Source organism: Chionomys nivalis, chromosome 19 (assembly GCF_950005125.1).
Source record: "Chionomys nivalis chromosome 19, mChiNiv1.1, whole genome shotgun sequence".
NCBI classification, from domain to species: domain Eukaryota; kingdom Metazoa; phylum Chordata; class Mammalia; order Rodentia; family Cricetidae; genus Chionomys; species Chionomys nivalis.
Genome location: NC_080104.1, coordinates 32,650,763 through 32,677,541, shown reverse-complemented (window position 1 = coordinate 32,677,541; position 26,779 = coordinate 32,650,763). Strand labels below are relative to the sequence as shown.

The following is a 26,779-nucleotide window of genomic DNA, read 5'->3' as shown; positions in this document are numbered from 1 at the left end:
CTAAAATCCCTTCTCTGGAGAAGATAAACTCAATCTCTGTCCCTTTTCCTAAGGTCCTACTGACCAACAAGGCACAATTTCACCAGGATTCCCTCAGGGAGATCAATGAGTTTATTGGGTTTACTTATAGAATGTAAGCAAAGGGCTGCTTACAGAAGTGTGGATGATCCCTCTCCAAAGAAAGCCTTTACCCAGCAGGGACAATGCCTTTTTCATAGACACATAGACGGAGCCTCCCTTCCACTAGTCTTCCCGGACTTATGAACTCTAGCCTCTCTCCAAGGCCACATGAAACGAGAGGAGAACTGCATATGGCAGGTGGTACAGAGCGGCTGGACACGCAGGCAAGGGTCCTGTGACCTTCTGCATATGGCAGGTGATACAGAGCGGCTGGACACGCAGGCAAGGGTCCCGTGACCTTCTGCATATGGCAGGTGGTTTAGAGTGGGGGTCCCGTGACCTTCTGCATATGGCAGGTGATATAGAGTGGCTGGACATGCAGGCGAGGGTCCCGTGACCTTCCCCACCCTGCCTCCTGTGAGGGAATGCGAATAGCCAGCAAGCCCAGCTGAAACGATCTTTTGCAATTAGGCGCAGCTGAACTCCAGAAGACGGGGCTTATTTGACTTGAAAAAAAGTCTTGTACAACGAAAACTAACCTGTGGTCAAATATTATTATGGTTGTGTCTGTAAGAGTGTTTAGGGCTAAAATTAACATTCCATCAGTAGACTCTGTGTAAAACATTCCCCACCCCCCACAATGTGGGGAGAGTGTCATCTTATGAATTCAGGCCCTAATAGCAGAGACTCTTGGTCCTTCACTGAGCTAGAAGCAGATCTACCAACAGGAAGTGTTAAACTTGAACATCAGTGTTAGCTTTTCATGGTCTCTGGTTTGTAGATTTTAAACTTGCTAGGCTCAATAATTGTGAGCAAATTATTAAAATAAATGCCTGATCTGAATGCATATCTGAAATTCCAACTACCTGGGAGTCTAAGACATGAGGATTATGAGTTCAAGGACAACCTGGCCAATATAGTAAGAGTTAATTTTAAAAGAAAGAAAAGAAGAAACAACTAGATCAAAAATTAAATTGTTTCAATGATAAAAAATAAAGACTTCTCCCCATACACATACTCTACTGGTTCTGTTTATCTGGAGAACTTGACTGCTAACAACCTTTAGATGATTCCACTTCTGCCCTTGCCTGTGCCCAGACACAACAAAGATCCCAACCTTCAAAATTATAGGGAAAACACCCATGATGCCCTACGGAGCAAACACATGAAAGGTGGCCCAATTACTCTACCTTGGTCCTTTCTAAAGGTTACAAGACAACACAAAACTTCTGGCTAATTGCAAAGCAGACAGACATCAAATGTGGGGACTGGTAACTATTATAGATTTAAAAGCAAACAAAATAAAACAAAAAAAACAGTGTGTGGCATCCATGCTCCTGGCACTCTTGAAGCAACTCCCAGCCTTGTCCTGACTCCACTGGATGTTGGCATTTTTATACACATGGAATGCCCCACATCATTTGAGGACAATCACCCCATATAGCTATATGGGACACTGACTCCCACATAATAACCACATTTTATGACTTTGGTTGATAATAGTTCCCAAATCATGATGTTTCCCCATAGATTTAGGGAAAGAGCTTTCTATGTTTTCTGAGGTGTTACAGGACGTATGATTGAAGGCAAACAGGTCCACCCTACCCAACCCAACCATTCATTGGCCACATGTTGTTAAATTGGAAAAGTCATTCTATTAGTGAATATCATAGTTTAGTCATCTGTACGATCATTTACTCTGTGTGCCTTACACTCATCATGGGCTTACAACAGAAGAGGTGAAAGTGTTCTGTAGCCTGGGAAGCATGCAAGCACTGTGAGGAACGATGGGGCAATCCCAGAACAGGTTCCCAGGCCTCAGGTATTTTAGACGAACCACCTGAGTCACAGCATCAACGACAGCTTTATTGGTTGCTGGGTATATCTTACACTTCCATGCCTGTGGACAAGGAAGAGTCTCACAGAGTGTTTCCTCATCAGGTCTTGTTGCGAGCCAGATCCTAAGGAGTTTTATGATCTGCAATGAAGGTTTGACATTGGCTCTAGTGAGAACCAGTGACTTAACCCGACATAATCCAACATAAAATTGGGAAATTTTATAAATGCCCATTTGCTACCTGAATTTATTGAAGACAGAAGCCGTGTCTTATTTGACAGGTATGTCTGCTGTATGAGCTCAGGCTTGGCACCATTAAGTCAACCATTAATGATAAACAGAAGGAAATACATGGGAGAGATAAAGTTGTCGACTTGTTTTCTGCAATTGTTTTCCATAGGCAGTTTAAACTCTGCTCACTATTTGCCTTATTCTACCCTATAGTCTCTTTCTAATATTCAATATTTTCATACATACAATGCATTTTGATAAAATCCGCCCCCATTCTCTCCCCTCCAATTCCTCCCCTGCCCTCTCACCAACTTCCCTCCCAACTTCATGTAACTCTTTTTTAAAAAGCCTATTGAGTCTCCTTAGTGCTGCACTATGTGTATGGCTATAGAACCATCAACTAGAGCATGGGTAATCTCTCAAGGGCTGTATCCCAGAAGAAAACTGACTCTTCCTTCCCTGGTAGCCAGCAGGTGCCAATAGCTTTAGCTATGTGTGGAACTTCAGGAGACTTTGCCCTCCCTAGGCTCGGATCTTGGCTGGCTTGATCTCATGTCAGGCCTTGTGTGTGCAGCCACTACACTATATGTGTGCAACAGTGCTGCCATGTCTTATTTGTCTTAGTTTTATCGTATTTTGATCCTATTGGTTCAGCACTTCCTTTCATTTATTAGCGCACAAATATATGTAGCTGATAGCCTATGGCTATAAATTGAAGACATACACATAGTATCAGTTAGATCTAGATCATTCAATTGCTCAACCTGTTATTCTTTCTCTTCATGTAAACTAGAAGACATCTAAGACAAAGTACAAGACCAGCCTTCATGAATAGGCATTTCCCATGATGATTCCAGGTAAATAAAGAAAGGTTCAAGTCCATATTCTCCCTTGGAGAATTCGTTAGGTATGAGAGAGAAGCCAGCAGCAGGTCACTGTAGGCCTGAACCCATGTGAGTACTCAGTATATGGATCTGCACACTGTAGAGAAGATGCCTAGACTCTGAAATACAGCCAGACAGTGCAGCTCAGACTTGTAACCACTGCATTTGGGGAGCTGAAGCAGAAAGATGGGGCATTTGAGGCTAGCCTGAACTACACAGTGAGACCCTGACTCAAACATAAAGGAAAAGTAGAAATATGGAAAAAAATGTTCCCAGCAGAGGAGTAAAAACAAAACAAAAAATACTGGACAGCCAGTTAATGACCTAAGGTTTGATTATGAAGGAAGCAACAGGGTTCATCAGGAGGCTTTCCTGCACACAGCAGCTGCTCTATTTCTTTCCTCAAAGCTGCTCACAAGAAAAGAAGCAAAATTCTGACTACCTTCCCAGTTACCCGTGGAAAACTGAGACGCACCCTGCTTCAACGTGACAATTTTCAGTTATCAGAGAGAATTTAAGGTTTTGGTTACAGCTTCTTTTATTGGTTTTAATGATTAGGAAGAAATGGGTATTTTTCGATGAGAATCCCTGGTCACATTTAGATTTTTGTGTAAAAAGAGTAAGGAAAAAAAAATCCATAAATTTGGGCTAGTGGGATGCCTCAGCGGGGAAATGTTCCTGCTACCAAGTTTGATGACTGGAATTGAGTCCCTGGGACCAATACGGTGGAAGGAGAGAGATGGCTCCTCCTAGTTTTCCTCTGACCTACATGTGTGCACAGTGGCATCCATGTGCATGTACTTACACACACATACAGACACACCCACCACACACACATACTTCATACACACACTACACACACCACACACCACTATATACACACTACATACACAGACACACACTACACACACATAGACACAGACACACTACATACACACATGTAGTAATATTTCATTTGTATTTTAATAAATAAAGCTTGCCCGAAGGTCAGTGCAAAACACTATTCAGCTATACAGGTCAGGGAGTGGTTGCACACACCTTTAATCCCAGCAACCACACTACATAGCTATAGAGGCAGGAAGGTGATGGTGCATGCCTTTAATCCCAGCACTAGAGAGGAATATAAGGCGCGATGAGACAGGAACTCGCTTCTCTTTCAGCCTGAAGATTTCTTAGAGGTAAAAACTGTCTAGTGGCTTGGCTGCTTTGCTTTTCTTCAGGTTGAATCCCAGTATCTCTCTCTGGGTTTTTATTATTTGTGTTACACACACACACTACATATATACACACACACTACACACACACATACACACTACATGTACACACACACTACATACACATGCACATATGTAAAACGAATCCATTTCTGTATTTGAGGTGTGGGGAAACTGTAGACTGTATCATTCCTGATGTTTCAAAAAATCGTGGTAAGGCCATGTGGCCATTGAGTCCTTTCCAAGAGGTCCAAAGGATAAATATGTATATTATGTCAGAATGATTCCTTCCTTTGTTCTTAGAAAACACTGATAGATATTTCTAAGGTATGAGAGCAGGAAAGCCCCCAGACTGTCTGTTAAAAGCACTCACTGCTTGCTGCAAACGAGTGTGCACCATGCCCAACAGAACCTGGTACAAGCTGTAAACTCTGAACTGGACCCCAAACCTGTGTCTAGAATCTGCCTCGGGGGCGGGCAAGGAGATAGGGCACACTTCCCCAGCCCAGGAGATGTTACTAGAGCACACCACCGCTTCTGTTCCAAGCAGCAGCTTGTAAAAATGTCACCAGGAACATTCCTGGACTGGGACATGTCTAACACAAAAGGCCACACAAGACTGGATCCGCTGAAGCTTCCTACAGAGCAGCCAACTGCGCATCTCAAGAAAGCCTACTGAGGGCTGGAGGGATGGCTCTTGCAAAGACCCAAGTTCAGTTTCCAGAACCCAAATCAGGCTGCTCACAACCACCTGTGTAGCCTGTAACTCCGACACCAAGGGATCTGTGGCCTCCTGACCTCTGCTTGCACTCAGTCGCATACCCAGACATGAATACGCATGTGAACAAATAATTAAAAATAAAAATAAATCTTGAAAAAAGTATTCATAGTAGCAACACCCACAAAAGCCACAACAGTCGAAGACCCTATTACACTCAAAGCACCCTTCCCCGAGAGCTCTTCAGCTCAGTCTGGTGTGCTGTGTAGGAGCGGTCTCTGCTCCCACTTGCTTTGTATAGTTAGTGGCTTATTTTTGTTTCATCAAAAGGAAAAGTAAATACAAGAGAAGTTCAGTGGTTTCCCCAAAAAAGGTGAAGCGAGTTTGTGGTGTCCAGAGGCGGTGCTGATGATGAAGTCTCTGTTTCTCTTTCCTGGTTCCTAGCCTTCAATTTTCTTGCTGGCATCTGTGGTCAGAATGGCTCAGCAGCTAGTAAAGCTAGAAATGACTGTTGAGTAATGACACCTTGGTTCTTCCTTTATCTGGGAAGGACGCCACCCACAGCGTTCTTTTCTAGGTAGTCAGTGTCCCTGTCAGCAGGATGGCTTTAATTGCCACCTCGAGGACTTTGTTGATTTTTTTTTTTTTTTTTTTTTTTTTTTTACTGGTAAGGAATCTGGAGCTTATTGAATGACAAATGCTTTGCAAATCACCTCCCCTTCTCTGTCCCTGTTCCTGGCCTGCAGTGTCCCACTGACCCCAACACCCCGCCAAACATTTACCCAGATGTTGCCACTGGCTTAAAAGAAGTTAATGAAGTTGCTCTCAATTGGGAGAAAAAAGAGAGTGTGTAAAGGAAGCCATATAAAAGAAAGTATCATTAAGTTGTTTGCAGACATTCTCTTGTTTAACGGAGTCCCCTGAGATAAGAGCATCTCTCTGTTTCAAATACGTGAAACCACCCATGGCCACCCAACCCCTCAGTACTCTGCACCTTTTCCCAGGAAAAGCCAACTCTCTCAACCTTCTCACATTCACAATTTGCTCTTTTACTTGGGTCCTTGGTGTGTTTTAACCTTGGCTGATGGGCGGGTTCCTTCTTTTAGTGTTCAGAGATGATGATCTCATAAAAATAAATGCTAAAATGCTTGCCTCTCCTGTCTCTGTTACCATCCACCCATCTGCTTCTGAGCCAACTATGGCTCCTCAAAGGTACTTCTCCCCTCTTAAGGATTTCACCTTCTCCCATCTGTTCCTGCTGGCTCTTTGGCTTGTCCAAAAGCACCTGACATACAGCGCAGGTATTTGGGGGTATCTGATTTCATTTTAGACTCTTTTCTTGTCTAGGCTGTACACCCCGGTCTCATCTAATCACAATATCACATTCCCTCGTTAGTTATATTGGTTGTTTGTAGCCAATAAGGGAGGGATATCTGATTCAATTAGAGCCAACCTGCCATGAGAAAGGGTTTGCTGACTCCCTGTGGGAAATATACATACTCATTTTTTCTGAGAATTTCTAAAATGATCATTTTTTTCTCTGTTAGATTGAAATGAGGAAGTGTGAACCCAGAAGTCACTGACAGATAGCTGTCCCAGGTGGTGAGTTGGGGAAGGAAGCACCTCGGCATGAAGCTGACATTCAAGAAAGCAGTGGAGAGACAAGATTCCAGGTCCCTGATGACATTGCTGAATGACGGAGCCAAATTGTCCCTGAAACTCATCCTACCTCTGACTTCCTGTTGACTGAGTTAAGAAATCTCTTGAATTATTTATTTGGTGTGTGTCTGTATGTGTTAGTACAGGCACACCACACAGCACACACAGAGGGGTCGGAAGATAACGCGCCAGTCCAAGAAATCTTCCTTAGTGTTGAAGTCGAGTAAAGTCAAGTTCTCTGTTTCTTCTAACAAAACAAGTCTGGATGTTCCTGGTTCAGACTCGTTCTTGCTTGATCAAGAGTGACCTCCCCCTCGCTGAATACAATGGGCTCTTTTCAATGCCTTCCCTGCTCATCAGCACTTGACAAACACACATTTTACTCCTTCAGTCTCTTAGGTTGACTTGCTTGATTTTCTACTCTCTGGGGTTTCTCCTTCATGTTCTCCCTTATTCAATATCCTTCACTAAATCCCTTAGCAAATCCTGAAATGCTGGAGTTCTCCAGGGGCTGGTCACAACACACTTTACTTATCACTAGACATCCCTACGCAATGCATTCTGTTTCCCTGGCTTTAAAATCCCTTTACATAGCAATAACTTTCAAATATATAGTTTCTAGTCTAAACCTCATTTCTGAACTGTGACTGCCATAGTAATGTCCTTACTTAGATGTCCCCCCACAAAGCTGCAAACCTAATTCATTATATTGCATGTTAGCTTTACACAACCATAGACTATGACTGTCTTGTTCCCTGCTCCGGCACCCATCTCCGGCAACACTCCTGATACAAAGTAAGCCATCCATGAAATTTCTGAATGAGTAAATGAAGTATACACTAATAATGGGTAAGTAATAAACATAATAAATAAGAGTAAATAGCCAGGCGGTGGTGACGCACACCTTTAATCCCAGCACTCGGGAGGCAGAGGCAGGCGGATCTCTGTGAGTTCGAGGTCAGCCTAGTCTACAGAGTGAGTTCCAGGACTGGCTCCATAGCTAATGAGAAACCCTGTCTCTAAAAACAAAACAAAAAAACAAACAAACAAGCAAAAAGAGTAAATAAATATGTCCTTTAATTTCAAATAACATTGTCCTAATAGAAATTTAGTAGAAGGCAATTGATTTGTCTCAAAGGAGCATGGGGATGGGGACATGGTTGGACTTCAAGGCCATGAAGTTTTTGGGGGCTGGAGGGCAGTTGTTGATCTGCTGTAACTGGTCTTGTTTGCACTGTTGTGGCATCAAAGCAGACAACAGACACAGGCAATGTAAACAGCCCTGGCAGAAGTACAGTGAAATTTTATTTCCAAACGGGTAGGAGCCTGGGTGCCACAGGTTGCTAATCTCTGTTCACCACCACCTGTAGATATAAGACCCATATGCCAATTCCTCATTGTGCTGTCTCTATGGCTCAGATCATTATCTTATCCTTGATGAGTGAAGCCAGGACCAAGTAGTCAAGATCATGTGACTACTCTTGTGGCACTCACAAGAGTATACTGCAGGAAGCTTCAAAATAGAGGGCAATCCTAGAGACCAAAACACGCAGCAAAGCTCCAGTCTTTAAAGTTCATTCCTTAATCTTCCGCAGATCTGCTCTACCTACAAAATTCCAGAATAGGCACCATTTTTTCATGTGTTCCTGGTCTCTTCCTTTCATCTTTGGCATCTAGTCCTATCCCTCTTTAAATTATCTATCTATCTATCTATCTATCTATCTATCTATCTATCTACCTATCTATCCGTTTATTTATCCATTTATCTATCTATCTATCTATCAATCATCTATCTATCTATCTATCTATCTATCTATCTATCTATCTATCTATCTATCTTTAAGGCAGGTCTTACTATGTAGACCATGCTGGCCTCAAACTCTCAGAGATCTGTCTGCATCTGCCTCTGAGTGCTGGGATTAAAGGTATGCGCCACCAAACCAGCCCGTAGGCCCATGCCTCTATATCCCGTCAATTCCACTTCTAAAATGAATGCCAGTCTACTAGGTTTCTTATTTTCCCAGTCCATCTTAACTGACCTTCTGTAAAGCCTGTAACTAGTTTCTTCTCTCTTGCCCATCTCAACTTCAGCTAGCAGCCAGAGACCTCTGTAAAAACTGGATATGACTGCTGTTTTTCTGTAGAGTAACTGGCAGGCTGTCCAGAGTGTCCACACCAGGTCACCGGGAGTCTTGGGATTAAGGAACCCAGATATAGCAGGCAAGGAACTCGAAGTCATGGCTGGGAAACAGAGTTCTTAAAAAGGAATTTCTCTTAGAGTTGGGTGTCAGTTCTCTCAGAACTAAGGTTAGATGGAGGGTCAGAGTGCAGTAGAAGACTGAAGACGGAAGAGTCCAGGAGTCACCTGGCTAAAAGGGATTTTCCAGAATGTAAGAGCCAAATACCTCTGGGCATCCATGGGAGAAGAACCTCTGGTGACAGCCACATCCAAGTCCCAAGCTCAGCCCTTGCATTCCCAGGAATGCATTTTCCTCACCCATTACCTTAGAGGAATAAATGCATAGTAACAGAGGGGCTATTGCTGAGTGTGGTAACACAGGCTTTTGATTCCAGCACTTGGGAAGCAGAGGCAGGAGTACCTCTAGGAGTTTGAGGCCCAGCCTGGTCTACATGGTGAACGCCAGGCTAGCCAGAGCTACATAGAGAAACCCTGTACACAACCCCCCAAAGAGGAATGAATGTATTTTTTTATTTGTTGAAAATAGCACAGGCAATAGACGTTTTCAGTCTGCATACAGCAGACTTGTGTGGTGTGTGTTCCTTTACTGAAGTCAGCGACGCCAAGGGTTGGGAGGAGGCCGGGAGGAGGAGGCCACGGAGATACTACAGAGGAGAAAACATGAATGTTTTGTTTTTTTTTTTTTACATTTATTTGTTTGTTGTGATAGGTAGAACAATTCTGTTTTGGGAGTTCCTCAAAGTAATTTTCTGAAAAACTTTGTGTTTATTGTGGGAGGCTGTGGGCAAGTGCAGAACCTAGCCAAGGTGAGAGCAAGAAGACCCAATTCCTCTGAGACACAAACTCACTGGAGATCCTGGGTTCATGAAGTAAGACAAGCACGGAGAAGGTGGGTGGAGAGCCGGTGGGGAGCCCGCCCCCAGTCCAATGCGGTTCTGGGCTGAGACAGAGACTTCTGGAGCTGTTTCTAGTTCTCTCACCTAAGTCCAAGTGCAGCATGCTTCTTTCAAGCTATGTTTAAGGTAGTTTCTTGATGTATAACTCATGTTAGCCAAAGCGTGGAATCCTCTTACTTCTGCCTCCCAAGTGTTGGGATTATAGGTATGTACCACATGAAGCCATTTCTTTTCCTCCCCTCCCTTCCCCTCCCCTCCCCTCTCCTCCCCTTCCCATTTGCTACCACATGGAGTCATTTCTTTTTCTCCCCTCCCCTCCCCTCCCTTTCCATCTCCTCCCCTCCCCTCCACTTCCCAGGTGCTACCACATAGAGCCATTTCTTTTCCTCCCCTCCCCTCCCCTCCCCTTCCCTTCCCATTTGCTACCACATTTATCCATTCCTTTTTCTACCTTACCCTGCTTTTTCTTCTCTCTCCTCAACTCTCCTCTCCTGTCCTCTCCTCTCTGCTCCTCCACTCTACTCTGCCCCCTCCCTCTTATTCACTTTTGAGATAAGGCCTCAATACGTTCCCAGGCTGCCTTTGAACGTCTGGGTCCAAGCCAAACTCCCGCTGTCTCCTCTCTAGTACCAGGGACTACAGTGCAGGTCACTAAGTCCACTACATCCTCTTTTCTACAGCCACTTTCACGCAGTGGACACCTTCCTTTGTCTAGGGACAGAAGTTCTTATTGTAAACTAGACCTTTGAAAGGAGGGTTCTACACAAAGAACTAGCCAAGAACTGAACAAACCTGAGGATACAGACGGGCATTATTTCTGTGGGCACTGTTGCCAGGCAACATGCTGGCTGCTGACCAGGGACACTTTTCCAGGATGCCAGCATGCCCTTGGTGAGGATGATGTGGTGACTTTGTAGATGGGGCCAGGGAATTCCTAAATTTCCCCACACTGTAATAAAAACTTTAATTGCTTGTGTGTCCTGGTTGATGCTTCTGAACAAAATAGAGAAAAGGCCCTAAGTCCTATTTGGGAAGGAAGGGTTTCAATGAAGTACGTGATCCCCCCCTCCCCGTTTTTGGACCCAAGTTTGCCAATAGCAAGGCAGAACCATGGATTCTCATACTTCCTTCTCAGATTTTAGATTTAGGAATGCCTGGGTGTTCATGTTTATAACTTTTCTCATAGTGCTCCAGTCTGTGACCTTGCCACCTGTCCCCAATAGCTTCATCTGTTAACCTGACATAGCCTAGAGTAATCTGAGACAATCTCAGTTGAGGGATTATCCAGATGAATCGGCTTGTGACTACATCTGTGGAGGATTATCTCGATTGATATTTACTGTGAGAGGGCCCAAGACCTAGCCCACTGTGGGCAGGGCCATCTCTAGGCAGGTGGGCTACCTAAGAAAGGTTGCTGAGCATAGGTTGGGGGACAAGTCAGAGATCAAGCCAGTAGCCATTGTCCCTCTGCAGTTTCTGTTTTCATTCCTGCTCCAACTTATATCTCTTTTGTTCAGCTTTTGGTCGGAGTGTTTTTTGTTTGTTTGTTTGTTTGTTTTTTCCACAGCGATAGAATGAATGCCTGGGAAATGTGAGGCTCTGAGATCCTACAGATCATTTAAAAAATCCTCTTTACTGTTACTGTGGATTATGGGCCCAGATGATACCCCTATGGGCCTGCTCTAACAAAGCAGCTGTCTAAAGCAGGTAGAATATAGGGAACAGGGCCATAATGGCCAATTTATGTTTAGAAAACATGGCACTGATATGGCTATCTGGCATGGACCAAGATGGCTAACACTGAGTGTGGAAAGGCATGAGTTAGAAAAAGAAACTGGGGGAACCCAGAGTCAACAGTAATATAGCCTGTAGTGTAACTATTTCTGGGGAGAATGGCAGTTTTGTGTGAATTTGTATAAAAATGGCCTGAGCTGGGTGTGGTGGCACACAAAACTTGGGAGGCAGAAGCAGGTGGATCTCTGTGAGTTTGAGGCCAGCCTGGTCTACAGAGCGAGTTCCAGTACAGCCAGGACTGTTACACAAAGAAACTCTATCTTGAAACACCAAAACAAAAGAAAAGAAAAAGAAATGGCCTTGAGATCAGAGACTTTCTCCTTCACCTTCACCAGTCTGCCTATTTTCGTCGATCTGTAGGCCTGTGTACTAGATTACATGCTGATATGTGCCTGTGTGCTAGACTATACACTGATGTGTAGTTGTGCACTAGACCACATGTTGATATGTGTCTGTGTGTTCGACTACATGGTGATATGTGCCTGTGTGTTAGACTACATGTTGATATATGCCTATGTGTTTGACCACATGTTGATATGTGTCTGTGTGTTCGACTACATGGTGATATGTGTCTAGGTGTTTGCTGGTGTGCCTGCTTCACAGCCTCTGTGCTGGTGGACAAAGGTCATCCTATCTACCTACATTTCCTGTGTGCTGGTGGATAAAGGTCATCCCATCTACCTACATTTCCTCACATTCTTCTCTTCAATCTCTCAGCCTCCTGTGGCCCACCTCTTTTCTTGTCGTTTGAGCTTAGACCTCAACTGTCTCAGCCATGGACAGGGAGTTCTCAAAATCTGAGTTGGGGGCACTGAGTTGTAAACTCCTTAGCAAGAAGCTCTAGCGCAGACTAGGAGTTCATGAAAATTCAAATCTTCTCCCTCTTCCTTCCCTCCCTTCCTCTTTCCTTCCCTCCCTCCCTCCCTTCATCCCTTCCTTCCTTTCTTCCTCCTTCCAGCTTTCTCTTCCTCTTCTGTCTTCTCCTTCCTTCATGTCCCTCATCTGTCTCTTCCTTTCTTGCTTCCTCACCTGACACTATACCAATAAATGGGTGTGAATAAAGACAGATGTTGGACCTGAATGGGCCATCAGGAACCTGCAATTAGGATTTGTCCTCTGAGGTGTGGTAAAAGAACTAATTGGTTGATGTATGCAGAATGCCAGGACATTCTTGAACAAATCCTTATATGAGTTCAAAGTATTTGTAATTATTATGATTATTACTATAATTTATGAGATTTAGCTGTAAATCTTATAATAAGATGAGGTCAACACTTTTCAAAAGAGGAAGCAAGAAGAGACCCTATATAAGGTGCCGTGTGCTCGCCAACTCCGGGAAGAAGAGCTGACTGAAGGCAGGTGAGTGCGAAACATCCCTGGACTTGTTCCGAGCTTATTTAGAATGAAAACGCCAGGATATGTTAATTGATTGATAATGATTGTGTCTCTGATTTTGAGTAAATAAGACTGAATCAAATGAAACCTAAGGACCTTGCAAGAAAAACCCGAGTTTTAGAAACGTGAAATGATAGACTAATTCTTTCCTACTCATTGCAATTGTTATACAGATGTATATTTCTTTCCATGCATGTGCAGGGCTTCTTTGGATGTGTGCACATGCACAAGAACAGGAGGACAGACATGTATGTTCATTTAAACACTAACAATAATAGTGGGGCCGTATAGAAAAATGGCAAAAATTATGGGCCAATGATAGGAAAAGAAGCCCCTCACTTTGGGGCCTGGTAGAGTTCTCTCATCATCAGACAAGCAAGAACTCCTGCACAATCAACCAACAGCTTTGCTCCCTGACCAACTCTAAACCCACAATTTTCACTAGAAACTCACTTATAGGGAAAGATACTGAATGCCTTAGGTAATCCTAGCAGCTCCTTTATTCACCTCATCAGATTATATTCCATTCAAGGCATCTCCAAGGCTGCCTTATAATCTCATTTGTCAGAAGAGAAAAGGGGGCATTGCTAACTGCCTTCTGACTTATAAGTTGAGAGCCACCAAAATGGCACATATGGTTAATCCTAAGACACTCACTGGCAACTCTTCCTGGAGGAACCCATATCCATACCTGGATATGTCTTAATTCTTTTTTGCTTTCTGTTTTGTTTTTCTAGACAGGATTTCTCTGTGGAGCCTTTACTGTCCTGGAACTCACTCTGTAGACCAGGCTGGCCTTGAACTCACAGAGACCTGCCTGCCTCTGCCTCCCGAGTGCTGGGATTAAAGGCATGCACCACCACAATCCTTGTGTCTTAATTTATGCTGTTCTCTTGTGGGAAGCCAATATCCACACTTAGTTATGTCTTATTTTCTTCTGGAGTGCTACTCTCCCCTAATACGTTTGCTTAGAGCCTTATATTAAAATATTTCCAGTAAAATCAGCAACTCTATGCCATGTTGCTTAGTCCTAAAATTCTTGTCTATGTCACAGTCATGAATTCTGGGTTTGCCTGAGTTGAGATCCCTAAGAGATTAAAGGACCTCCTTGGGCTACTGAGAGTGAGATTGCAGAATTATGTGTCTGTCGGTGAGACTACAGAGCCATGTGTCTGTCTTCTCTCTGCTGACAATAGATCAAAAAGAATGAATGTCTCTATTGTTCTTTTGAAACCAAAGAACTAAAGTGTTGATACCTTGTCAGGTGGTAAGCCTCTCTTCTTTCATGCTCACTCTTGCTAATGAAACATTGACCCAGACAGCACAAGTATGTGGAGGGTGGGCATGGTCCTGCTTTTTCTGGAAACTGTGAAATAGCTAAGGTCAGTGTATCTAACACAGTGGTTCTCAGCTTTCCAAATGCTGTTCCTCATGTTGTGGTGATCCCCAACCATAAAATTGTTTTTATAACTGTAATTTTTGCTATTGCTTTTTTTGGAGGGGGGGATTTTTTGAGACAGGGTTTTTCCGTAGCTTTTGGTTCCTGTCTTGGAACTAGCTCTTGTAGACCAGGCTGGCCTCGAACTCACAGAGATCCGCTTGTCTCTACCTCCCGAGTGCTGGAATTAAAGGCATGCGCCACCACTGCCTGGCAATTTTTTGCTACTGTTATAATTGTAATATAAGTATCTGTGTTTCCTGATAGTCTTAGGCGATTCCTGGGAAAGGGTCATTTGACAACCCCCCAAAAGGGGTCGTGATGCACAGTTGAGAGCTGTTGGTCTAACAGTTTAAGTCTTGGATATCAGAGTTAAAAGACAGAAATAGGCTAAGAGTCTATGATGGAGGAAATCAGGATCTTTTTGATTAGTTATTTGTTCAGAAGGGGATAGTACTAAACACACACGAGGATGATGGTTTTCCCACCTTCTTTATTAACTCTGACATAATGAGAAAGGGTAAGACCAGAGGTACACAGGCAGAAGACTGTGTCTCCACAGTAAAAGAAGTGTTTATGGATCTGCCAACAAGGATGGAAGAGACTTTCTCAGACCTTCTAAGTTTTCCTGGCTGATGCTCACAGCTCATAACCCAAGCTTAGCAAGTGCATGTGATCATAGACCCTGGAAAAATACAGTCTTTGAACAGGAACAGGTCAAAACATACCTGGGCACGCACCTGTAATCACAGCACCAGGGAAGACGAAGCAAGAGGATGTCCAGTCCCAGGTCAGCCTGGGTTACAAGGCAAGATCCTATATCATAAAATCAAGCTGGACGTGGAAGCTCACAGCTATAATCTCTGTCCGCAGTAGGCAGAGGTAGAACCCTGTAGATGTGAAGCAAGCCTGGGCTATATGTCAAGTTCTAGGCCTGGCTATGAAACCTGATCTCAAAACACAAGCAAGCAAAGATCTGTAATGCTGCTACCTTATATTGTGCTCTAAAAGTAGATTTTCTTTCTCTAGGAATGCAATCCTGGTGGCAAAAGCATTTTATGTTTATGACTATCATTGTTACTGTCATTTGAATGTAAGGACCATTGAGGCAAACCAGTCTGCAAGGCAGTGGGTCTTTACCAATGGTTAGAAGTGAGAAGAGCAAACATTGGGAGGAGGAAGAGTGGGAAAAGATGCTGCTGGGATGACCCATCCGCCCATCTGGAGAAGGCAGATGGAGAGGCGGGTTAGCAACAAAGCAAGGGCAACAACCAAGCATGTCATATAAGAGACCATGTCTAATGTGGCTGCCTAGCCCAGGTCTCAGTTCTTCCAGAATGAAATGGGTCATGATGAGGCAGGGCCACACTCATCTCTCAGACACCAGAGTTCTGATATAGCACATTTCCAGGATAGCTGGAGGGCCCCAAGGATGTGGCTTGCTATCTTTCAAGGTTAAGGTAAAGATCCACGGCATTCATAGAAAAGGATTGGAACTTCCTGGCGAAGGGCTATAAATGTCAAAGATCCTTATTTCTACTTCCAGTCCCCAATTATTCAGAGCTGAGGAAGAAATGATCTTTATCCGTCACAAGCCAATACAATGCTTTGGGAATTACATAATGCCCAGTAGGGAAAAGTCAGGCAGAAGAAGATGTCCTGACAGAGGCTGTGAGAAATGTTAGCTAGCGCCTGAAGAGTTCTCTGGGTGTCTTTCCAAAGGTGGCCTGTTGCTGCAGCTTGACACTCCCTTGCTGCCTTCCTTTCCTTTTTAGCTCTTTATATCGGGAGGACATTGTCATAGTAGATATTGTGACTGATACCAGGGCATCGTACTTACCTTGACTGACATTTTCAAAATGACTTTGAGTGTGAGGAGTGGTCAGGCTACTAGCAAATGAGTCATCTGTAACAAATGGACACTCCTTGAGCACACCCGGGGATGCCTCAGCTTTTAAATACAGAGTACTTCTTGACACCTGGACAAACTGGGCCACGAAGTCTGAGTCACTCTACATGCTGTTTCTGAATGGACTACCTTCCTTGTTTATCCATACAAGAAGTCCATTGTCGCTTTTTGCTCTGAACAACTGAAAATAATGGCTTTGCATCTCTGACTGCATTGGGCACCAGAAAGTGCCTTTGTGTTGTTAAGTAACTGGTGCATGCTCAATGCAGGTACCTAGTTCCGTGCATGGAAAATGGGGTAAATCTCCTATTGAAATGGAAGCTCTGTCTTTCCTCTTGGGTTTCCAACAGGAAGTATCTTCCTTTCCTGGAAAATCAGCAAAATCCATTGAAATGTTCCAATGAGCGTGAGCAGGGCTGTTTTTCTAAAGGACCTTTCCATAAAGCCCTTGAGATATCTGCTTAACACACCTAGAAAGAGGAAGCTTCGGCTCAAAACGATGTGGAAACTCAATCCAGCAGACTGGCCTGTGGACATGTCTGGGGCAGGGACACTTTCCTGACTAATGATCCATGTGGGAGGCCCAGCCTGCTGTGGGCACTGCCATCCTAGGCAGGTGGTCCTGGGATGTATAAGAAGAGTAGTGAGCTGAGTGTGAACCTGAGAGCAAGCCAGTAAGCCATGAGCCTGCATGGTTTCCACCTCAAGCTTAAGCCATTCTGGCCTTCTGCCCTGTTTGTGTTCCTAGCCCGCTTTCCCTTGATGATGGACTTTAAATTGTAAGACAAAACACACCCTTTTTTTCCTCCGGATGGATTTCAGTCATGGCATTTATCATAGCAACAGAAGGAAACTAGGAGAAGGGGCGTGTTTTTGTGAGACTATGAACATTCTTTTTGTACCTAAACTCTTTGTCCAGTTCTTTCAGGAGATTCACTGTCCTCCCTCACATGCATTCTTTTTTCTTTTTTAAAGATTTATTTATTTATTATGTATACAACATTCCTTCCATGTATGCTTACATGCCAGAAGAGGGCACCAGATCTCATTATAGATGGCTGTGAGCCACCATGTGGTTGCTGGGAATTGAACTCAGGACCTCTGGAAGAGCAGTCAGTGCCCTTAACCTCTGGCCATCTCTCCAGCCCCATGCATTCTTGAGACCAGAAATGTTGAGTACATAGTTTCTGTTGAGGGAAGAAATCTGAACGCTCCTGCAAGGGCAGCTGATATTCCAGGTTCCTGATTATTTCTGGTCCCTGAACATGACATTTTCTACCCAGTCAAGGGAAATCAAACAGACCGTTTCAATACTGTAGGAAAGATAAGCAGAAAGAGCAGCTTGGTTGTAGGGCCGTGTGCTCTCTCAGTTTGTAAAGATGGAAATCAAGTCACTTCCTGAATGCCTCTCCATCTGGGGACATTAGGTCGATTCCAAGGCATTGAGTAAGGGGTGTCCTTTTCTCCAACCTAAAGAGAAGAGTGCCCAATTCATGGAAACCATCAATACAAAATTCTGCTTTTCCAAAGAAAAACCAGCCTACAATTCACAACCCCAGGGAACTTAGACAACAAAGAGGACCCTAAGAGAGACATACATGGATCTAATCTACATGGGAAGTAGGAAAAGACACAATCTTCTGAGTAAATTGGGAGCATGGGAACCATGGGAGAGGGTAGAAGGGGAGGGGGAAGGAAGGAGGGAAGCAGAGAAAAACATATAGCTCAACAAAAGCAATTTTAAAAAGCCAATAAAAATTCTGCTTTTCATGTCATATTTGCTTAATGTGAATTGCTTTTCAGCATCCCAAGTCGGGTCATTGTGCTTCTCGGTGCTGAGATGCCAAGGATCTCGACATTCCCATGGTCTAATTAAAAGGTTAAATGGTGCACCTGTCTGATTTTACTTCTCCATTATGATTCAAATTATCCATTTTCTGCATTGGATGTGGGGAACTCATTCCATCGAATAGAACACTCCCCATAGACACAGTGTGCTGTTCTGACAATGACTGATGTCCCATAGACAGAGTGTGCTGTTCTGACAGTGACTGACGTCCCATAGACACAGTGTGCTGTTAGGACAATGATTGACATTTCATACCTTTAAACCAATTTTGGTTTAAAAAATATTTCAGGTGCTGTAGAACCAGCTACTCAACATGTCTCCACTGTGGCTGCTTCTGGGCCTCCTGGCCTTGACTGGTGAGTGTGTTTCATTTTTCACAAACTTAGAAATAGATAGAAAAAAATCACAAGACGGTGTTGCTATAACTTCCATTTGTGAACTAAAGTGAAAGCATTATTTTTTTCTTCTTCTAAAATGTCTGCTAAATCCCAGAGTTAGGAATAACCACTGAGAAACAGCCTTCCCCAAGAGTCCCATAAAAGGATGGGGATTCTCTATAATTCCCAGACACTGGAAACAACATTGCTGGAAACCAGGCTTTAATATTCACCCTTGTAACCACTCATGGCTGCTATAAAATCTCTTAAACCGTCTTAGTTACTTTACTCGTTGCTGGGACAGAATACTCTACTACAGTAATTTAAGGAGAGAAGGACTAAATTTGGATCACAGTTTGAGAATATAGTCCATCATGGAGGGCAAGTCATGGCAGTGGGGACTTGAGGCAGCTGGTCACATGACATCTATCATCAGGGAGTGGAGGGAGATGAACGCTGGGGCTCAGTTCATTTTCTCCTTCCCATTCAGTCCAGGACAGCAGATCATGAAATGGCACCGCCTACATTTAGGCAGGTCTTCCCAGCTCAATTAACCTAGATAATCCCTCACAGACTCATGAGGGATTTGCTTCCGTGGTGACTGTGACTCTCCATCAACATGGCAGTAGAGATCACTCATTGAACACCATAATGCTGAATTTGTTTAGGGACTATATATTTTCAAGGATAGACTGAGGTGGCTGTCATGTGACTAACATAATTCAAAGAGAAAAGCAGCGCTAAGAGAATCCAGATGTGACAGAGCTGATGGGCGCATAGTCATAGTCACAGACTGTGATTTCAGCTTTGTTCTAACACTGATTGCAGTTAGAGCAAGAAGTGAAAGCATTTGCTTTTTATTTGAAATGTTCATTTATTTACTATCTGTTTTATATGTGCTAATTCATTCAGCCAGTGTTTGAAAGCTCCTACAAGGTGCAAAGTATTGAGAATATAAGGAGCTGTGAGGATGGTGTAGTGAGGTTAGGGAAAGGTCAGCGAGGGACAGAGCAATGACACCGACAACTGCCACATGAAGGACACTTGTCAGCAATCATGAAGGCAGAAATGCACTGGCTGAGGCATTAATAAGGACACCTGCTTATGTTTTTATCATGAATGTATTTGCAAATCACCAGACCTTTCCCCTGAGAGAAATAACATTTCTCTTAGATTAGCTCATGCACATCTATGAAGTAGAAGCATCTGCTCCAAAGCACGAGTATTTTCAGATGTCAGCTCCATGAAACTGTAATGAAAACAGACCCTGGTGATAGAGAGATGTCTTGGCAGCTGACAGCACCTATTGCTCCTGCAGAGGACCCGAGTTTAGTTCCTGGCACCCCCATGGCAGCTCAAAAATACCTGTAGCTCCAGTTCCAGAGGATCCAATGCCCTCTTCTGGCCTCCTTAGGTTCCCACTTGCATGCAGTGTGCATAAACTCCTGCATGTGCACACACACATATAAAAAACATAGACTCTTAAGATGTAAACATGCAGAACTCAAATGATGACATGCCATAAACAGAATTCCCAAGAGCTGGCAATCATCATTGAGTGAGTGATATAACCTACTTTAGTCAGAGAATAAACTATACTCTGAAAGTACTGTCTCCATGCTAGGGAAATGACTTCACTGGTAAAGTGCATGCTAGACAGGTATGAGGGTCTCAGTTTGATATCCACCAATGTAAAAATCAAGGCATAAGTGACTTGGATTACACTGGGAGACCAAGACAAGGGGGATCCTGGACTTAGCTGGTCACTGAACACTTATAATCCCAGTACTTGGGAGGTGGGGACAGGAAAACCAGAAGTTCAACATAATCCATGACTGCACAGTGGCCAATCTGGACTGCATGAATCCTGTTTTTAAAAAATGTCAATTAATTGGTCAAGTAATTCATTAAACCAATGTCTTCCGTTCAGTGGTGAGTAGGATAGCATGTATCTTTGGGAGAGAAATACAATACAGAAAAGAAAGAAAGAGAAAGAGGGTACCTCATATAGAAACCTGGTCCTATGACTGGTCTGCGCACACTCTCTTTACAACCTTTGCCCAGAATGCTCTGGGAGAAGCTAAAGCCAACCCCAGTCTATACCTTTACTTGGGGTCTGGATGGAGAAGCCAAGATGACGCTAGCTTTAAAATACATGTCTTAGTACATACAAACATGAATACCTTACCAGACCATTAAGCTGTGAGACAGCCTTGAGCCTTTCCGAGAAGGAGCTGCTCCAACGGTTCCTCATGTTTGCAGGAGAGGGGGTGAGAATTTAAAGTCAAAGCAGCATTGCGTTGTGATATTACTATTTAGATTTCAAGGGGTTGACATGGAGAGCGGTGCTCTAGCTTTCGCTGATTTTATTATCATTGTTTTTATTGATGTAATTCATTTACAGCCTTCTAGCTCAGTACCCCAGGCTGAACTTTTCTCAATCTGCAGGCTCCTCTGAAAGCAGCAATTGGGGATGCTACGGAAACATCCGGACCCTGAACACCCCAGGAGCGTCGTGCGTGATAGGAAAACGCTATGGCCTGCCTTACTGCGGTAGTTAACCATCTCTGTGTCTACGCTTTCCTCTTGCCTCCTACCGTTCTCACGGTCCTGCTCAAAGGAAGGAATGAAAGGAGAGCACTCCACATGGGGTCCAAAGCCCTTGTGAGAGGCCTGGCTCTACTTCTCAAACGAGTCATGTCGTTTTTCAACTCCCTCCGGAAGCTGGGATAGCCATTTTTACAGAGTTTTTGCAAACTCGATCTCGTGGGGTGAGAGTGCTTCTCGGATTGCAGAAGAGACTAGAACTGAGACTATCCCACGCGTGTAAATCAGATAAATCATTTTCTTACCAATAGTTTAATGTAGATGATTTCTTGGCACCAAATAGGAGTAGAAAGTTGGGCGGTTGTGAGCAAAATTGTCCAGGGGGACTTGCCTAAGTCCCTTTTCTGAAGGGTAAGGGGCCTTTCTCCTTCACACAGTGACCTGTTGCAGTGACATGATGTAGTTCATTGAGAAACCTTTGGATTAGACCGGTGGTGCTTGTGCCCACAGAATTGTCATGAGAGGGACAGAGCTTGGCTCATGGCACTGGTGACCACAGAGATCTCTAACATCCGGAAATGTGTGCATGGGGTCTTGATTTGTTTTACAGAAAAGGTCTTAAGCTATGAGCCCAGGAACTGGCTACTAGGGGTTTAAATTTGGGATTTTCAGTCACAGACCTAAGTTTAAGCCTAAGTCACCCTCAGCCACATACTTCCTTCTGTGTGTGTTCCAGGAGTCCGTGCCTCTGAAAGGCTGGCTGAAATAGACAGGCCATATCTTCTGAGATATCAGCCCACGATGAGAATCGTTGGCCGGAAATACTGTATGGATCCTGCAGTGATCGCTGGTGTCCTGTCAAGGGAGTCTCAGGGTGGCAATTTTGTGGTCGACATGGGCAACATGGGCAACGGAATCGGGGTGATCCAGGTAATGCTCCATCAGTCAAGGTGACTTGATGCTGAGGAAATGGCTCCCTGGGAAGTCATGAAGACGTAAGTTCAGATCACCACCACTCGTTCGGAAAGTCAGCCATGGTGGTGCGCGCGCGCCTGTAATCTCAAGGTGGAGGCAGGTGGATTCCTGGAGCTCACTAGCCAGCCAGACAAGTCAGTGAGCTCCACGTTCAGTAAGAGAATGAAGAATACACTCAATGTTGATCTCTGACCTCCACGGGCATGCTTATACACATGCACTCCATTGAACATGCATACACATACACAGACACACAAACACACACAGACACAGGAAGAGAGAGAATGCAGCCCTTCCTTTTTGTGACTCAGCTCCAGAGAACATGATTATGGTTTCACTGCAGATGGCACAGGGACATAGAACAGCCTGGGGTCTGTGAGAGCTACAGCGATTCTGGTACCATTTCCACTATACTTGGAGCCGCAGTTTCTCTTCAACGTGAATATTGCTTTATTGTCAGGATGCATCACCCAGGATACATGACTCTGAGTTCCCATTGAGACACTAGTTCATAAGAAAGATCACAGATTGCATCTTTGCTCTGTAGTCTTTGTGTGTGACCTTGGATGGGTCATTTTACTGGACCTGTCGCCCTACCTTAAAATTCCATTTCGTTCATGGCAGTGCTGGGGAGTTCAAATACGTGTGTTCTAAGCAGGTGCTCTACCACTGATCTCTGCTCCAGCCCCCAAATGCCATTCCAATAGAATTATTAGGAGTCATGGGAATAATGTAAAAACTAGCTACATCTGGTGGGTTCTCAACAATATCAAATTCTTCTCTCCTTGTCTTCTCTCTATATAGCTCTTAGTTCTGAGGGTTGAGTTTTATTCTTGTGCTGATTCAATCCAATATTACTCATCAGAGTTTTGGGGGGCTGAGCTACTGTCAGAGACCAGGGTGAAGATGAGGATGGAGTTTCCCGTTGCTTCTCAGACTACTGTTGAGAAACCTGTGTGCATTGTGTCATTTTCAAGCTTTTAGGAAGATTTTACTACTTAACGACCTTTGAGTTGGCTTCTCTTGACTACTCCTAATGAACTTCAATTAGAAAGTATCTTCTGGCCAGGTGGTGGTGGCACACTCCTTTAATCACGGCACTCAGGAGGCAGAGATAGCTGGGTCTCTGTGAGTTTGAGACCAGCCTTGTCTACAGAGTGAGTTCTAGGACAGCGAGGGCCACACAAACAAACCCTGTCTTGAAAAACAACAAGAAAAAAAAGAAAAAGAAAAAAGTAAAAAAAAAAAAAAGAACAAGAAGAAGAGTATCCTCTGATACCTTTTCTCTTCTCATTTTGATTTATAAACACATTCAATAATCTGATTAAATGGGGACAGGAAGCTACCAACGAGGAAATGGGACACACAGCAGTCCCTCTAGTTAAGTTACCTTGGCAAAGGGAGAACGCAGACCCGTGATGCCTTGTGGCGTTAGGAATGGTGCCATCTACTTCTCCATTTTTGTTTGTTTTTCTCTTTTGTAAAATCTATTCCTTGGGGGAAGGATCAGCCCATCTCTTTTGATATGAAATAATAATCCCCTAAATCCAGTCGTTTCTCCTCAGTCCGATAGCTCTGTGAAAATGGTGACCTATGGCATTCGGAAAGTTTAGAAATCCCTTCAGACCTTCTGATCACCTTTGCAAGGAGGCCTGAAGCCTTCCTTCCTGCTTCATTCGGAGTTAGATTGCAGCATGGAGGAAGGGCATCGCACTGGATTCTACAGGCACTAACCGTCTTGGCCTCTGACTTGACCTCTCTGTTACACTGGGGCAACAGAGAAATGATTGCTTGCCTCCTTAGTCTAAATCCTATAGTGTATTTTTTGTTCATGGTGGTGACACTGTTTTGCATCCCCATCAACAGTGCACAGGACTCCAATTGTTTTCATGTCCTTGACAACATTTGCCTTAAGTGTTTGGGGCAGTAGTTCTCCTAGACGTATGGAGCGTCTCCACTTCATCTCAGGGAAGATGGGGAGTGGAAGGGGAGCAGAAGGGAGATGAAGGAGTAGCTCCTTCAGCTGAGAGTGCTCATCAGACTCTCCCTCTGCCTCCCTCCTTCTAGGACCCAAACTTCTACCCTCCCACATCTTGGAAGAGTGATTCCTGGGTTTCCCAGAAAACTGAGACTCTGGCATCTAAGATCAAAGAAGTCCAGGCTAGGTTTCCAAGCTGGAGCCCCGACCAGTACCTGAGAGGTATGTGTTCTACAGTTGTTTTACAGCCTGGAATTGAGAGATAAATGTTTATCTCTTAATAAAAATCAGATTCTCCAGGCCACAGTTGCCTGCTGATATCTACAGAGTGTCCTGAAGCAGAGTGAGGATTAACCTGTCACGTGAATTTCAGGTGGACTCTGTGCCTACAGTAAGGGTCCCAACTTTGTCCGAAGCAACCAGGATCTCAACTGTGACTTCTGCAATGATGTCCTTGCGAGAGCCAAATACTTCAAGAATCACGGCTTCTAGCACCTCAGATGAAACTCAAGTTCTACTACCATGTATGAGGCTCACCTATTTCACCGATTAGGCTTGCGGGTGGAGACTGCAACCTCGAATCTGAGTTGGATTTGAAAGCTGTCAAAATATCATAAATCATATTAAAGGAAATGCCATTACCTGCATTATAGACTGTGTCTTTTTATAAACATTTCCCACTGGGCAGTGGCGGCCTGGTCTACAGAGCAAGTTCCAGGACAGCCAAAGATACAGAGGGAAACCAAAAAGGAAAAGCAAAAATATTACTATTATTATTTTTAGAAAAATAATAACCTAAAATAAAACTATTAGCTCAGGTGGGCTGAAGCCACCCACTGGCCAGCCTGGGTCCTCAAGGCCTGGGCTGGCTGAAGATATTCACAAACCTGTCTGGTACCTTATCCTGCTGGGTGGGTGGATGCCATTATGAGGAACAAATGGTGGAGAAATGAGAGCAGACTGGTTCATGTGCTGTGGAGAGAGACAGAACAAAGGAAGGGAAAGTGGTGAGGGGCGGGATGATCTAGGCAGCCTGCTTGCTCCCCGCAACCCCATGGTGACCTTGGGGCCTAGGCTGCTGCCAAGGGCCGTGTCTAGGTCCATGGCCCTACTGCAGCTGGGGTCTGTGTTGACATCTGTAGCCCATGTTACCACCAAAGGCTGCAAGGATGCCCAGGGTCCGGGCTGCATCTGTGGCCATGTTGGTGTCCGAAGGCCCTGCTGCCACAGGGGGACCATGCTGATCTGGATGGCCTACATTGCCATTTGGGGCCATGATGACATCCAGGCCTGAGCTCCTTCCAAGGGCCATGCCTGGGTCCATGACCATGCAGTAGCTAGGGTCTGTGTTGATGTCCATGGCTTCAGTTGCCACTGAAGTCTGTGTGGATACCTGGGGTCAGGTTAGCCCCCTGAGGCTATGCTGGTATCTGAGGGTCTGCGCAGCCCAGGCCATAAAGATCTCAGTGGCCTGTGCTGCCATCTGGTGTCATGATCATGTCTGGACCAGAGCTGCAGCTGAGAGCCACGTCTGGGTCGGTGACCTTACTACAGCAAGGGTCTGTGTTGAAGTCCAAGACCCAGGTCGCCACCATGTTCAGAATTTGGGCCACAGCCTGTGGCCTTGTTGGTGTCCAAGGGCCCAGCAAAGTAGGTTTTGTTGGTTTTTGGCTGTTTGGTTTGGTTTTTTTGCTGTTGTTGTTTTGTTTTTAATTTTCCTTTGGTGAGGGGGGTGCTGCAAGGGTGAAGGGCAGGTATGGAGGGACTGAGAAATGAGCAAAATCCTCAAAGAATCAATTAAGAAATTATGTTTAAAAAATCAAATTATTACTTAAAGTGGAAGGGAAAAGGGGTTAGGAAACAGTGCCCAGTGAGAAAATAAATGTGTGAACAGATTAGTAAAATATTAAGGAATAAACTAGAAAAGCACAAAACTTAAAAAAAAATACAATAAAATAGAAATGTCACTAAAAAGAATTGTAAAAAGAAAAGCCACACAAGGGGGCAAAGAAAACAGAGAGATGGCAGCCTGTTGGTCTGGCTTCTTTCTGGGTTCTTGTAAACCAGAGTCAGGCCAAGCATATGTGGGATGAGTTAGTGAGCTCTGTTTGGTCTTCCCTGTGGTTCGTGCTGCTGCTGGGCCTGTTTTGGACATCTGCTGACCACTGGAGCTCTTGGACATGTGCTGACCGCTGGAGCTCTTCTCAGTCACATCAGCTTTCCTTGGTGTGCAGGGGCCTCTGCTGGGCACAGGTAGCTTCGCAGTGTGACTCACCTGCTGGAGAGGAGGACCTGAAGGTTGACTGACTTCAGCCTCAGGGTTATCCGACTCTCCTGCCACAGAGGGTGCGGCTATCTTTCCTTACACACACAAGGTCTGGACCCAGCTCCTACCACTTGTCTTTTTCCAGCTTTTTAGCGTCGGTCCCTCCTCTCTCCACAGCTGTTTCCGAGGACAGTCTCCCACACTGAAGTAGCACTGGGTTGAACTCGGACTCGGTGACTTGATCCTGTTCTCAGGCCTCCAGAGTAGCTTAGATTCCTGTTCTCTATGCTTCGAACCCACAAACCTCTAGCCCAGTGGTTCTCACCCTTCCTAATGCTGTGACCCTTCAATACAGTTCCTCATGTGTGGCGACCCCCAACCATAGTATTATTTTTGTTGCTATGCCATAACTGTAACTATGCTACTGCTATGAATCGGGATGTGAATATTTTTGGAGACCGAGGTTTGGAAAGGGGTTGTGGCCCACAGGTT

General features: G+C 44.4%; 1 protein-coding gene across 1 annotated transcript; it reads left to right on the top strand.

Moving 5' to 3' along the window:
* Window positions 1–18,457: 18,457 nt before the first annotated feature.
* On the top strand, window positions 18,458–24,513 carry Lyg1 (lysozyme g1). Its single transcript, XM_057752073.1, has 5 exons — window positions 18,458–18,500; window positions 20,970–21,074; window positions 21,805–21,998; window positions 24,111–24,243; window positions 24,395–24,513. Exons 1-5 carry the CDS (start codon window positions 18,458–18,460, stop codon window positions 24,511–24,513), a joined length of 594 nt encoding a protein of 197 aa, XP_057608056.1.
* The last annotated feature ends 2,266 nt before the right edge of the window (window positions 24,514–26,779 follow it).